We start from the raw sequence: 15,833 nt of genomic DNA, 5'->3' as shown, positions 1-15,833 counted from the left end.
GTCAGTATATTCCAAATAGTGAAAAACAATTACTGGAAATGCCATTGCAACTCACAAACTAAATTACATACAATTATCTTGTCGATGATATGCTAAATCGAACTGAGGGAATTACCAAAAGAATGAAGAGGGTAATTTTTTTAGTGCGCATGTTCCATCTATAATGCCATCTGTAAAGTTATTAACGACTAACTTACCAACAAACTAGAAATTACCAATGAGTGTTTTTTATGGATATTTTTCGTCACTATTAGTGTAAATATTGATAGAAAATTATGTAGATAAAATTGTTAAATCTGGTAATGTTCTTATAAGCCCCTCATACAATTAAGTAGTTGTCATTTTGATGCAACCTTATTATTCGATAGTTTCACCCACATTTAACTAGTGTTTTGCCTATGTTTTATATATTAAATGCCTTGAAATGTTTTGTTTTATGTTTTGAAGGCACTTTTTGATGCAAAAAGGAGTAAATTAGAGTTAATTGGCAGATTAGACCTTCAGTCGATGTTTTGTGCAGAGTGTGAGCTCTAGAGGTCGAAATGAAGTGATTCTAGTGGCATTAAAAATATAACATTCGTACCTTATTGGAAATCTAAGGCAAGAAAATAAAATAAGGAAAAGTATGGAAATTACAGCTTTTAAAGTTAAATCTCACAATCTACCAGTGTTGCCCTTCGGCCATTTCAAATTGAATATTTTGAGATATAGAATTCCATTGGATGCAAACTCAATTGTTTTAGATTCCCGACTCAAATACCTATCAACGCTCCAAATTGCAACAAAAAATGATGTCATATGATGGAGATATGATTTTTCAAAAATGACAACTAAATTCTGCAAGCAAACAGGTTTTGTGAAGAATCGAGTCCAAATTATGTTTCGAACATCTAAACCGAGATCTAAGTTTTTATTTTAGCAATTTAGCTCCTCTAAGTCAAACCTTGAAGATTTCATGTAAGGTTATTTCTTCTTTTTTAGGAAAATAGTTGTTGAAGTACTTAAATATAAACTGTCTACTTAAGGGAGGACTATTTTGTAAAATAGAGACTAGGGTTTCCTAAGATATAAAAAGAATGAGAGAGGAGAAAGGAAAACAGCAGGCCAGAAAAGAGAAAAATGCCCCATTTTGCTAAAAAACTCGAAATCATGCATTCTTCTTTCTTTTTTATTAGTTGTTCAACAAATATGCAAGGCTAAACTCTTTTTCTTGGTTGCAAGGACACTGAAACGTCCTTCGAATTTCAAGAACTATGAGCTTTATTTTACCTTTTATTTTCAGTTTATATGATGAATATGTTTGTTCTCCTATGCTTATTTTTCCTATGATTGTTTATTTTAATTACTAAAGCAGATTTAAAGTTATTATTGTAAACAATCTATTGCTAAGTTTGATATCGAAATCAGAGTTGTGGTATATGAACTTGTGAAGCAACTGAGTTTAATAATTGTGGCGAATCTACGTTATTAATCTTAGGGAGAACATTGAATCAAATCAAACATAGACTGTAGACGGTTATGTTTTCTTGATTAATCAACTTATTTCATTCGTAAGGCTGTCATTGAATGAAATTATTAGTGCAGACACTATGGTTGTTTGATAGTTAGGGTTAGTTATACGGCGGATCTATTAACTAACTAATGTTAAGAAGAGATAAATATTCATAATATAAATTGATGTTTCGTTTCCATGATCAATTCTGACTTCCATAGATGGATGAGTGCTTGCAACAAACGTTTGTTCTCTTGATAATTTTCTGATTCTATTTAATTTTGCTTGATAGTTTTCTATTTTCATTTGCTTTAGCCTAGATAACTTCACAACCCCCCCGGTTGTATTTTATATAGCATAAAAATCTGACTTGGATGTAAAACCAAGAAAAGATATTAGCCACAATTATAACTGTACATACACATGCTTTTTTAAAATAAATAAATAAAGAGAGAGAGAAAGAGAGAGCAAGACTCTAGTTGGCCTACATATAGGTGGTATGATTGTATTTTCAATTTCTCATCTATAAAATCTTCTCTTCCTTCCCTTCATTTCTACTCAACCCATACATTCAACATATATAGAAATGTGTAGAAATGGCAAGTTCCTCAAGTCATCATATAAGAAATATTTGTGTTTTTGGTGGATCCAATCCTAGGAAAGAAAAGGAGTTTTTATAATCAGCAAATCATCTTTGTCGGGTACTAGCTAAGCAGAAGATTCATTTAGTGTACGGGAGAGAGAGCATTGGGTTAATGGGTGGTGTGTCAATAACTGTATTTTCAGGAGGCAATCAAGTTTTAGGGGTCATCCCCAAAGGGTTTAGCAAAAAAGAACATCATTGGAAAAACAATTAGAGAGGAACTACAGGTCCCCATAATATCTGATTGACTGAATGCAATGTTTAACCATGTTAATGCCTTCATTGCCTTACTAGGTAGTCTAGGCACATTGGAAGAGATCTTTCATATTTCCTATTGGGCCCAACTACACATTCACCATAAACCTATAGGTTTGTTAAATATTAATGCTTTTATATGATAATTTGTTATGTTTTCTTGATCAAGCTATGAAACATAAATTACTAACATCTTCAACAAGATAAATCATAATCTCTACTGCTACTGTTGAATAATTGATTGACCAACTACAATCTTTCATCCCTGTAATTAATCCTTGCATGAGTCGCCTAAATTGGTCAACTAAGGAAAGCCGTAAAAAGCTTAGATTAGATTTAAGCCTTTATTTATGAAACCTTGTGTCTTTTGATTTTATTAATAGCATATTATTTTGTTTTATTATTTCTTATATTTGTTTAAGTGTGTTTCAGGTTTGTCAATGTTCGTTGTTTCAGGTGATGTCTTCTATACTCTATCTTTCTACCTTAGGACATTGAGGACAATGTCTTGTTTTGGTTGGGGGGAGAGGGTAATAGTTGACATGAATAAAAAAAACCTAACTCGATAACTGTTTTTGCTATTATTAAAACCTGTTGACAAAATTATTGTTGGGATGACAAAGTAAAGAGGAAATTTTATTGATTCTTGAGACGCATCTTAGTAAGTATCCTTATTAAGAAGGTCTATCAGAATACCTCTTGAAATATTCAGGTTTACAAACTCTCGCATTGTTATCAGAATAAATTGCCTTTATAAAAAAAAAAAGAAAAAAAAATAATAATTCCAACTTAAGGAAGTTGACCTTAAACATTATAATATAATATTGTTTTCTTCCAACAAAAACCTCGTCATCTATGTTTTCATACATTGAGCATATAATTTTTTTTTAATTAATATCTTGTTTAAGAAATATGAAGCAAAAATATAAATTTAATGAGAGTTGTTTATCTGGATAGATTAATGGAAGTTGAATGATGAATGCATTGTTTTGTGAAACTTGCAAATTGTTTTTCTATTTTAACATTTTAATTACTAGGAACTAGTAATAAGCTGGTTGGGGGGGTGATTAGTACTTAAAAGTGTATTTTTATCAAGGTTTTATATCATCATTTTGCACTTGAAGTATCATTAACTTTTTAACTAAAGCATGTTTTATAATAACAAGTCTGATACTATAAGATACCTTAATTTATGGTAAATGTTCATCTTAAATGCAAGCCTATCATATAAATCAAAGGATTGATTGATGAGTTTAATTATTGAAATTGAAAAGATAAAGAGAGGGCTAAATTTAGAAAAAAGATGCTAGTTCAGTTTAAATTGGAATATTATTCGGTCATTGATTTATATAGCTGTAAATAAACTCATCAAAAAACACAACCAAAATTCCAAAAAGGAATCGAAAAATGAGCCATCCAGAGAAAATAAATGGATACTAAAGATTGATCCAAGTGAAGATTGATCAAAAGGTCAAATGTTACTAAAGGCCAATCCCTTAAATCTTTTGGCTGTACAATAATAATATTTTTTGTATGACCACTAAGTACTTTGGTACTAATTTTGTGTACAGAGAGATTAAGTAACCTCATTACGTTAATTAATTTAAAGCACACTAGGTTGTTATACTGGGATAATGGAATTTAAGAAAACTTTAGGCTATAATTTGAACCATGATGCCACAAGATAGTGCATTCCTGACTAAAGTTTTTGGGCTTGTCATTATATCCTGATTGCATGTAGCTTATTTATTTTTGTGAAAAGACAGTTTCCAAAAGAACTTTTACTATATTAGAACCGCAATCCCCACTCCAAGACATCATTTTCGCATCAAATTTCTTACTCTTATTCCATCAATCAATCATGTTTTTTTTTTTTTTTTTTTTAGAATCAAAGAAAGTGCAGTTTGGTCTCAAGATTTGATTTCAAAGTTTACGGGAAAAATCGCTTGAGATGCACTACTACAAGTTCGGTGTAGAGTACAAATTAAGAAACAAAAGAAAAGAGGGAAAAAAGAAGAAGAAGAAAGAAGCATCTGCGTGCCTAGAGAGAGAGACTTTTTCGAAAATGGTATCTTATTCCATAAGAATGGCAAGTAAGGTTTGAGCCCACTGCAGAACTTAAACTGAAAGATAATACTTTGCTTTTTGTTTTGAGTGAGAGTGGGATAAACATAGCAGTAGCTCTACCTAATTTGGCTGATCGCGCATACAAAGTAAATACATGTGTTGCGTATGTTAGTAGGTTAAAACTTCACAACAGAACCTCTTAGGGTGTGTTTGGTATTGCGGTAGCTGTTGTGGTTGTGGTTTTGAAAAAATTGTTTTATAAAAAGTGCTTTTAGTTGAGGTTGGTTTGAAAAAATAAGTGTTTGGTTAAAACTGTGGTTGAAATTGAAGTTGAAAAAAAAGTAGTTTAATGTGTTTGGATTAAGAATGCTTTTAAAATTGAGGTTATAAAATAATTTTAAAAAATATATATTAATATTGATGATTTTTAATTTAAATATTGTAAATTTAACTATTACTATTACATCATGAAATAAATCATACTTACTTAATATAAAATATTTTTTTATTATTCCATGAAAGTATCTACAATTTCATTACATATGAAATACATCCAATAAAAATTATAGTTTCCATAATTATTTTAGCATATAATAAAATTAGATTAAATACTAACATGTATAAAATTTACTCTAATTTTTTTTAAAAAAAATATTAAAAAAAATTAACACACTTAAAAAATAAAAAAAAAAAAATAAAAAAAGAAAGAAGAAGAAGAAGAAGAAGAAGAAAGTGTTCACGCAGTGCAGTGAACAGTGCAATTCTCTTGCATGTGAACAGTGCAATTAATTCATGAACAGTGTACCGTGCACTGTTCATGTTAATTGCACATGAACAGTGCAAGAAAAGCAAGAAAAACTTGCTTGCTAAAAACCGCAGGTTGAACATCAATTTTTTGTGGGTTTCATGGCTAAAACACCACTGCTGAAAATAACCAAACACCATTTTACTGCGTTTAAAGAAAAAAGCAGAAGCTAACGCAGAGCCAACAGAGTCTTAATATGTTAAATTAATTAGCAATCACTTGCAAGTTGTAAATAATTACAAAAAAAAAAAAAAAATTCAATCTTAATTTTTCTGTACTCTCTCCTCTACCAAACTAGCTCATCATGTGTGTAGCTAGCTTGACCTCCTGTTAGTCAAATTATAGTAGCTTGATTACAAAGCCAGCACTACTTATAATTATAACAGACCGACTTCATTTTGTAGGGTTTGTAGCTTCCTAAACCACCCTTTTTTCTTTCCTTCTCTCTCTCTCACTCTCCCACCTCATACTCAATTCCTATATTATTGTTTCTTTGCTTGTTGATGTGGAAATGAGAGACAGAATGGAAAGGCTTGTTCTCCTTCCTTTCTCCTTTGGTTGTGTCTCTGAGTCAAGTGTGGCCATTGGCGTACACCAGCCTCGAAGAGCAAAGACAGACACAAACTTATCCGCAACAAGTCTCTCTCTCTCTCTCTCTCTCACACACACACACACACTCCTTTTTACCTTTTCTTTTGCCTTCATGTTTCTGTAGACTTAATTATTTGATTTTGGTTTCTATTGTTCTTGAGAAGGAACAAAAGAGGAAGACGAGGAAAGCTCATCAAGTACAGAAAGTATGAAGAGTTCGTTGAAGTTCCTTGCTCTTTCCAAGCCCAACATATCCACTGGGTTGCATAGGCTAGTCAAGGGTTTCAAGAACTTCTCTCAATTATTTGGTCAGTCTAAGTTTATCATTCAGCCATCTTTTTTTTTTATTTTTTATAAAAGAGAGATTCAAATTTGAGATCCTTTTAGAAGAGGTGAACCCTATTGCTAGTTAAGCTATAACTCACAAAAGATTTGTCAGTTCATTCCTTATTTTTTTAAAGAACAAAAATATTATGAGACACACACATTAATGAATCATGCAATGAAGCCAATAAACAATTACAATATTGATCTTAATGGTTTTGCATCATACTTGTATGTAGACACACCCTCTTGTTTAATTTCCAGTTATTAACTCGATCTCTTAACTTTTCTAGCGTACAAAGAAGAGATCGAAGAATTGGAAATGGAAATGGAAATTGGGTTGCCAACAGATGTGAAGCATGTGACACACATAGGGTGGGATGCCTCAGCACCAACTACCAACCCCGTTCACGGCTGGGACAATCTCATTTCTCCTGAGCTGCTTCACCTTCAATCTGGAACTTCAAGGCAGTTTGAGCTTGCCATTGCAGCACAGGCTAATTCACCTCTTGTTGGGGCTTCCTGTGCTTAATTAGTCCAAAGATGGCTATATAGATTGTAGTGGATGTATTATTGACCAATTGTGGTGTTGGTCGATATAATAGATTGAAGGATTTATATTTAAACCTCTCCACCTCGTCCCTTTTAAGTGAATGCTTGCGTGAAGCTTACCACTAACAGCATGAACCAATTCCTCGATCGAATTGAATTTGATTCTACTAGTAAAATTGAATTCATTTGACGCATAATCAAAGTTTCATGTTCGAAATTCAAATACGTCTTTTTGTTTGAAATAAATAAATAAATCTAATATTTTTCCTATATTGCATGTCACACCCAGACATCACAGAAATGAAAACCAAATAAAAATTAACTCTATAAAAAAAAATAACAGATATTTAGCATCTTGTTCTTTTTAGAAAAAAAAAAAAATATCTTGTTTAAGGAGTCGCCATCTAATATTATGATCATTAGGAACCCTAAACTAGTCAACAGAGATTCTATCGTACGAGACTGGTTATGCAAAAAGAAAGATGATATCACCTCTTAAACGTCCTACCTAAGGTGTCCTGCATTGCTGGTTTTTATCGACAATTGCTAAGAATTTGTTCTCTTTTTCCTTTTTCATCCTTCCATTCATGTTTTCGACTTTGGCGTCAGTGAACAATTCCTACCAATATTTTCAACTTGAGCGTTGGTGAATATCGCGCAAATCCAAAAAATGCAATACTCTTGACTCTAATGTCAGTGAATATTTTCACAAAAAAAAAAAAGAATTTGAAGAACAAATTTTCTATGCCATTTTTCTTGTTTATCCTTTATTTTTATTGACCTTTTTCAAATGAAAAAAAAAAAAAAAAAACCTTTGCACGACATGTTCGTATTCAACAATAATGGTCCAAAGATTGAGTATGTATCTAAACTAAAAAAAGAAAAAAAAAACAAGCACTAAGAAAAAAAATAAAATAAAGTGCGAGGGTCCCATAAATAAATCAACGAAGGCCCACAAATATTTTTGAATTTTTCTGATATCGAAAAGGGGGTCGTTTCGTCAAACATCAAACTAGAATGAGCATAAAAATTATAGTCAAGGCATAAGGGTGGGTTTTGCCAAACACACTCTTAGTAAACATACTTTGGGCCGGATGGGCCTAAAGCCCAGCCCACTCCTTTTTTAGGGGGGGTTGAGTCTAGCTCAGCCCGGTCACTAGCCCAAGCCAGTGATCCAGCTGGGTAGCAGGCATGCATGCATGGTTCAAACCACGCGTGCGTTGCATAGGACGAAGATAATTAAATTACCTGGCCATGATCAAGACAAAGGTGACAGTAACAGTTCAAGCACTCTTGGAGAATTATCTCTTCCTCCTCCTCCTTTCGACTTCTCTTCTTTCTTTTCTATTCGGTCTCCCCTCCCTTTGCTTTTGTTTGTTTATTAATCGGTTCTTCTCGTTCTTTAGGTTTTTTGTTACCCTGTTTTTTGCTCTTTTTTTCTTTGTTTTTTTTTTCTCTTTTTCTAGCGACTCACCGTCTTTTTATAGGGGCAGAACCAACTGGTTGTGCCCTAATACGCCTCTTCTTTCCTTGGCAAAGGATAAGTCTTGTGGGGACTTGGATATGGGATTCAATCCTTATCTACCCCAGTGTTTATCTCCATGTGGGGATACTCTTGAAAACCCATGTTTTGGATAGATTGGGACACTAAAAATCCTACAACTACTGGCCTGTTTGTGGTGATTTCCTCCATGTTGCTGGTACATCGTGGCTACGATGGACACGGGGGTGAACTGATGAGTTGGTGATGGAAGTCGTGGGTCTGTGTGTTTGGTGATCGGTGTTTCATTATTGTAGGGAGCTTTCCTCTGTTTTTCGGAGGAAGAAGACAGTGAACAACAACAAAAAATGGTGTTGTTTTAGACTGAAAATGACCATTTCTCAATTTGGTCCTCTAAGTTTCCATATTTTTTAATCGGGCCCTTGGACTGAATTTTAACGCCTTTTACAAAAAGGTCCTTAAACCTTAATCACTTGTAATTTTGTCCTTAATTAACTCATAATTTAATGTTTATTCAATTATACCCCTGATTTCATTAATTAAACTAATTCTAAGCTTAATTAAGTCCTTAAAATTATCCATTCTTCAATCAAACTCCTGATATCATTAATTAAACCCAAACAAAGTTTAAATGAAACTTCATACTAGCTAATTCTTTCAATTTCTTTAAAAATTAAATTCCAAAATCATAAATCAAAAATGATTAAACCAATCAAAGCTTCCCATTTGTGTTGTCTTGATCCAAACCTCAATTTTTCATTCATTTTATTTTTTGAATTTTATGTTGTCCAAAATTAGGTTATGACAACTACCCCCTCTTTACAATCCTTACAGTGCAAAGGCATTGGAAAATTCATTTTCTACTAACTTTGTATAGTAAGTTTTGTAAAGAAAAATAAACATAAAAGCTCTTACCCTTTTTTGTTTTTTGTTTTTTGTTTTGTTTTCAAAAAATAGTCTAATTGTTCCAAGCGACCTGCCTGATAACAAATAAAACACAAAAAGGATTTCTCGAGTACTCTAATTATTCTAGGTGACCTGCCTGATAGGAAGAAGCAATGTGAAGGATTTTGCGAGTGGTCTCATTTTTCCAGGCAACCTGCCCGATGAAGAATAAAACCCAAAAAAGGTTTCGCGGGTGGTCTAATTATTCCAGACGACTTGTCTGATAGGAAGAAGAAACACGAAGGATTTTGCGAATGGTCTCATTTTTTCAGGCGACATGCTCGATGAAGAATAAAACACGAAAAGGGTTTCGCGAGTGGTCTAATTATTCCAGACGACTTGCCTAATAGGAAGAAGCAACGTGAAGGATTTTGCGAGTGGTCTCATTTTTCCAGGCAACATGCTCGATGAAGAATAAAACAAGAAAAGGGTTTCGCAAGTGGTCTAATTGTTTCAGGCGATCTACCCAATAGGAAGAAGTAATGCGAAGGATTTCGCTAGTGGTCTCATTTTTCTAGGTAAACTACCTGATGAAGAATAAAATGCGAAAAGGGTTTCATGAGTGGTCTAATTGTTCCAAGCGACCTGCCCGATAGGAAGAAGCAACACAAAGGATTTCGCGAATGGTCTTATTTTTCCAGGTGACCTACCCGATGATAAAATACAAGGAAACTCACAAATGGCCTCATTATTTCATGCGACTTGCCCGATGGTGAAAATACAAAGAGAGTTTTTTTTTTTTTAAGTGGTCTCATTGTAATGGATGACCTACCTAAGTGGGAAAATACAAAGAAATGATCTTATTGTAATAGGTGACCTACCCAAGTGTAAAAAACAAAGGAATGGCCTCGTCAGTTCATTATCGCTGAGATGGGAGCTCAAAGAAGCACTCGAAAGGGAGATGTGGGCTCGAAGGCACACTCAAAAAAAAAATGAAGGCTCGAAGACGCACTCAAAAGGATGGTTAAGGGCTCGAAGGCGCACTCGAAGAAGGTGAAGGCTCGAAGACGCACTTAAAAGGAGGTGAGGGCTCGAAGATGCACTCAAAAAGAGATAGAGTTAGGGACGCACTACCTTAGGGATGGGAAATGAAGGTGGTGGAAAAATACAAAGATTTTTCAAGTGGTTTAATTCTCATAACGGCCTGCCCAGGTTGAAAATTTCTCAAAAATGAAAAATTTTCAAAAGCATTTTCAACCTTAGCCATTTCAGGGTGGCCTTCCATTTGATGGATCCCGTCAAAAAAATTTCTTCTGAAATTTGCAAAACTCATTGTCGAATGTCTCAAAGTTTAGATGATATGCATGCATTTTTACCTGATTTGAAATATAGACCCTCATTTCTCCTTAATCTTCTTGTTGCTTGATTGGTGAGAACTTGCTACCTCTGATTTGGGTCATCTTTATCATTTGGCTTCTAGCCCACTTGAGTTGACCCATGTAAGTCTTTTCCCAAATTTGTTTACGCAACTCAGCCTTCATGGTGCCCATCGTGACCCACTTGCTTGCTAGAGATTTTATGCGTTGTCAAATAATTTGAGAGGATCATTCATTACTCCTCATCTCATTGCTAAAAATATTCGGTGTCACTTGCTGAAAGGATCAAGCTGTATTTTATAAATCACAATGCCCCCTTATCTTGTTGTAGGAGATGTTCCTCTATTCTTCTAGAAGGGATCGATTTTCCTTCTAAATACAATGTTGCCCCCAACCCATTAAAACGCACCCTTGACTGTGAAAAAAACAAATGGAAAGTGAAGAAAGAGCCAAGTTGAAAGCCTGACACCGAAAAAAGTTGGAAAGTTTTACAGCTCAGCTTAAACCTATACTCGTAAGCCCACAGAATCTGGGGGCAAATAAGGTGTCATTTGAATCTCAATAGGCTATGTATTTCTAATTTGCTTAACCAGCATATCCCATAACAATGTCATCTACCATTGACCTTACAATAAAAGAATCTCAAAAAGACAAGATGGTAAAAAAAGATGGTCTGGATAAATTGGCTACCCTAGAGCGAAGGATGAGGACATTCAAGGGAACTAACCTATATGATCATATAAAGGTTGTTGAGATGTGTTTCGTGCCCAACGTAATTATCCCAAAAAAAAACTAAAGTGCCTGAATTCATCAAATATATAGCAACTCAATGCTTTGTAACTCATCTCAAGGCATACTGCAACAAAATGGTTGAGGTAGTCTATAACAAGAAACTGCATATTCACTTTTATCAAGACAATTTGAGTGATGTTGCCTTTACTTGTTGTATATGGTTGGAAAATACTAAGGTAAAAAAGTGAAAGGACTTAGTTGATGCCTTCATTAGGCAATATAAGTTTAATATGGATGTGGGCTCTGATAGGTCAATCTTGCAAGCTATGGAAAAGGACAACGAGTCCATGAAAGAATACATTCAAAGGTGGTGTGAGGCAACTGCACATGTTAATCCTTCTTTGTTGCAAAAGGAGGTGATTAATTTGTTTGCCAACACTTTCAAGACCCCATACTTTGAATACTTGGTGGGAAGCTCTGCATAACGTTTTTCTGACTTGGTTGCTATGGCTGAGAGGATTGAACAAGCCATCCATTTGAGAAGGATTGCTAACTCAGCTGAGAAGAAAAGTTTCACTTGAACAATGAAAGAAATAGAGCTTCACAATATCGAAGGTGATTGCAAAAGTGAGAGAAAGAACTACTAAAATAAAGACACCTACAATGGCGGAGCCACATAGTATATTAAGGGGGCAATTGCCCCCTTAATTGTTTTTGAATAATAGGTATTAATTTAATTGTTTTGAATTAATTAAAAATTATATTATTTTTAATTGAATTAATAAAAGTATGAAATTAAATTTTTTCATGAGATGAATAAGCAAACATTTTAATTGTTGTTAGTGAATAAAGATTAATATTTGCAAAATTAAAGGTTGGTTTTTAAAAATAAAAAAAAAACTATTTTTTTTTGTTTTTAAAAATGATTTATCATGATAAATTTAAACTATTAATGTTGATCCATACCCATGCATTATATACAGCATGTTATATGGTAATAGGTGTGTGAAATGAGTTTTGATGAATTAATGTGTATTTTATCATGAATTTCATATGGAAGATTGTCATGATTTCATATGAAAAATTTATAATTATTATGTAACTGAACTTAATTTTATTATTATGAAAACTTAAAGAGAATGATTGTAATGTACTTTTTTTATGTTAAAAGTATTTTTAAATTAATTTTGCTTTATATGAATTGGTATATTTATTTCAAATTAATTTTTAATGCATATCTATATAATATATTTGCCCCCTCATTTAAAATATTCTGGCTCCGCCATTGGACACCTAGATATCAATCGTCTTGAAGTTGAAGTCATAGTGTCATTAGACCAAGACTGGTTTGTGCATAACCTCAAATGACTATTGGAAAGGTGCCCCTGTTAAGGAGTTCATAGGAGAGGGATGATTGGAAAATTCTAGAAATCTCAATCAATGATTGCTAAGTGTTCAGCCCTTTTGTGTGTTACCTTGCTAGTAATCTTAGCTCAAGATGTTACAATGAGGTCATATGAATCAAGCAACTCCTTCATTGAGGTGACTAAACTCTAAACTAAAGTGTACGAATAGAAAATGAACCGTCACCCTTACACCATGACTCTTGAACCAGGTATTTTAAATGTATGAATAATGGTATGTGGTGAACTCATTGCTCATAAACTCATGAAATGCATCTCTTTGCAAACACCAAACCATCACACTGAATAAGGTCAAAGTTTATTGATCTTAACTGTTTGCGCTTGAAATGAGAAAATATCATCTTTTTATTCCTTTCACATTCTAAAATGAGTATATCTTTTATGGTCCCTTTTTTTGGCTTGAATAAAATTTTTTTTATGAAAAACCCTGACTAGAATCACACCCCACATTGGAGGCAAATGAAAAATTCAATGAAAAAAACTAAGAGGAAAAGCCATGAGAAAGCCAAAAAGGCAAAAGAGCTCAAGAAACTCAAATGTTATGGGGCATACCCAAATCACAAGAAAAAGTGATAGTCAAAACAAAGTGAGTATGCCCCATCCAAAACAATGAAAAAGAGAAAAATCAAATAAGAGCGGAAAAATAAAAGATCAAATACACAAAGAGTCAAACTACAGATAATGATCCTTAGTCTTTGAAACCTTGAAACACTCTTTTAGCCTTATAAATCCTTTTCTTTCATAGCCAATAATCACAGTCTATGTTACGTGCCTGTAGAAATCATTTCTAATCAAGCAAGCAAGCAACCTAAAAGAATAAACAATGCTATCAAAATGCAAAGAGTACTTTTTCATAAGAGTTATGACATTGAGAACAATCTACTTATTTTTATTCATGCTGATAAAATGAGTGTTCAAAAAGAGATATTTTTTTCTTAAACAAAACCTCAAGCTTTTTCTCGAGCCCTTCACTTTGAAACTCATAAAAAACAAAAGGTCACCTCATGGCATACCTTCACCAATGGCAATATCGTCAACACAAGAGCAAATCATCTCTTTTTCAAGAAAAAAAAAACTAACTAATGAGTTGCAAGATTTCAAAAGCAAATTATTTTAAACTCACTTCGAAACAATTTTTGTTTTTAAAATACAAGATCGAGATTTCAAGATTCATTCTAGACAAATATTCCTTCACCAAACTAAGAAGGAGAGAAATGAGAGAATGATCACTCAAAACCATTATTTATTTGAGTCACTAACAGAACAAACTTAGAGACAATGACCAGTACAAGGGGGCAACATTGTGTTTAGAAGGAAAAATTGATCCCTTTTAGATAACCATAAAAAACAGAACATTTTCTACAACAAGACAAGGGGCATTTGGTTTATAAAAGGCAGCTTGATCCTTTAAACAAGTGACACCGAGTGTTTTTAGTAGTGAGACAAGGGAATAATGAATGTTTCTTTCAAATTATTCAATAAGATAGAAAATCTCTAGCAAGCAAATGGGTCATAATGGGCATAATGAAAGTTGAGTTATGTAACAAATCTGGGAAAAGACTTACATGAACTAACTTGAGTGGGCTAGAAGCCAAACAACAAAGATGACTCAAATCAAAGATAGCAAGTTCTTTCCAATCAAGCAACAAGAAGATAGAGAAGAAATGAGGATCTATATTTCAAATCAGGTAAAGATGCATATATATCATCTAAACTTTGAGATATTAAACAATGTGTTTTGCAAAGATTCACAAGAGAAATCCCTGATAGGATCCAAAAATGGCCAAAAATTAGAAATGCTTTTGAAAATATTCTCCCTTTTGAGAAATTTGTGACCTGGGAAAGCCGCCCATTAGAATTAGGTCACCCAAAAAAATCTATGTATTTTTTCAACTAGACAATTCACTCATTACAATCAGACCCTTTATTTATATTTTTCGACCTGGGTAGGTCACCCATTACAATAAAACTCCTTCTAAAAAATCTTTGTATTTTTTCACCTAGATAGGTCACCCATTACAATGAAACCATTTTTTTGTTTTTTTTTTTTTCATATGAATAGGTCACCTATTACAATGAGATCTTTTATGAAAAATCACTGTATTTTTCCACCTAGATAAGTCACCCATTATAATAAGATCCTTTCTAAAAAATCTTTATATTTTTTTATGTGAGCATGTCACCTATTACAATGAAACCTCTTCTTAAAAGTTTTTTTTTTCCTAATGTAGCCCTCCAAACCTAATGTCCTAGCTCCGTACATGCTTGAATCATCAATTTAAGGAAACATTAAGAGTTGGATCTATAAAAGTCACCATATCAACAAACCTCCTTATTTCATTTGTTAGATTTTATTTATTATAAAATCAGGATGGACAAATTTATTTAGTGCATTGACTCTTAACTTTGAAGAGCTATAGTGCATGGACTTACTTCTCTGTTAGTTTAAGGTAAGACAATTGTCAAAATAGTGAATGAGTGAGATGAAAGAGACCTAAAAACAATACAAATCAGTATCTAAAGATCTGAAAACGACATCAGTTGATAAACTACATAGATCTTTTACCACACATGAACTCCTAATGGGTGAAAGTTCTAACGATAGGTCTAAAAATAAAGGTGCGGCAGTGGGATGTTTTAGGAATGAAGATTCAGATAATGAGAGTGAAAGTGATATATTTTGTTTTAACATTCATTAGGTTGTGACATCTTCAATAAATGCGCTGAAAACACATCAATAATGTCATTTGTACAATCAGGAAGATGAAAAGAACCTTCCAATACATGACGCCTCTCTTTTTAGCTGTTCTTCAATTCTGGATGCCCGCCCATAGTGACAGACAAAAAGATAATCGAAAACGTCATCTACATCAACTTTCAATTCTGGGTTCCATGTTTTAAATAAATCCTGCAACGAAACAACAAGGAATTGAAAAGGGGGCAAGAATCAGCACGTGTCAGAATCACAAGGATTCAAAGGAAGATAAATTATTGTTTTTTTAATTATTATTATTCGTTTTCTGGGGTGCATGTGCTTTGAATTAATGAATCCAATTCTTCATCAATTCATTTCTACTATGTGTCATGGGCACAATAAAAACAGTCCATGACCACGCATCAGCATAAATCTCTTGTAGTGTTAGCAAAATTTCGTTTTTAAGTTATGGTAAAGAAGTCGATCTTTTT

General features: G+C 33.2%; 1 protein-coding gene across 1 annotated transcript; it reads left to right on the top strand.

Moving 5' to 3' along the window:
• The first annotated feature begins 5,536 nt into the window (after positions 1-5,536).
• Positions 5,537-6,826, top strand: LOC118040618 (CRIB domain-containing protein RIC4). Its single transcript, XM_035047591.2, has 3 exons — positions 5,537-5,900; positions 6,018-6,161; positions 6,471-6,826. Exons 1-3 carry the CDS (start codon positions 5,774-5,776, stop codon positions 6,707-6,709), a joined length of 510 nt encoding a protein of 169 aa, XP_034903482.1. The 5' UTR covers positions 5,537-5,773; the 3' UTR covers positions 6,710-6,826.
• The last annotated feature ends 9,007 nt before the right edge of the window (positions 6,827-15,833 follow it).

This window comes from Populus alba, chromosome 13, assembly GCF_005239225.2.
Source record: "Populus alba chromosome 13, ASM523922v2, whole genome shotgun sequence".
Taxonomy (NCBI): domain Eukaryota; kingdom Viridiplantae; phylum Streptophyta; class Magnoliopsida; order Malpighiales; family Salicaceae; genus Populus; species Populus alba.
Note: the sequence above shows the minus strand (reverse complement) of the source record. Positions and strands in the feature narration are given on the sequence as shown.

Bases quoted from the DNA above. Each gene is read 5' to 3' on its own strand.
- LOC118040618 (XM_035047591.2), top strand. From the start codon at position 5,774: ATGAGAGACAGAATGGAAAGGCTTGTTCTCCTTCCTTTCTCCTTTGGT. The intron at 5,901-6,017 runs GTCTCTCTCTCT...GTTCTTGAGAAG, and splicing joins CACAAACTTATCCGCAACAA to GAACAAAAGAGGAAGACGAG. The intron at 6,162-6,470 runs GTCAGTCTAAGT...TAACTTTTCTAG, and splicing joins GAACTTCTCTCAATTATTTG to CGTACAAAGAAGAGATCGAA.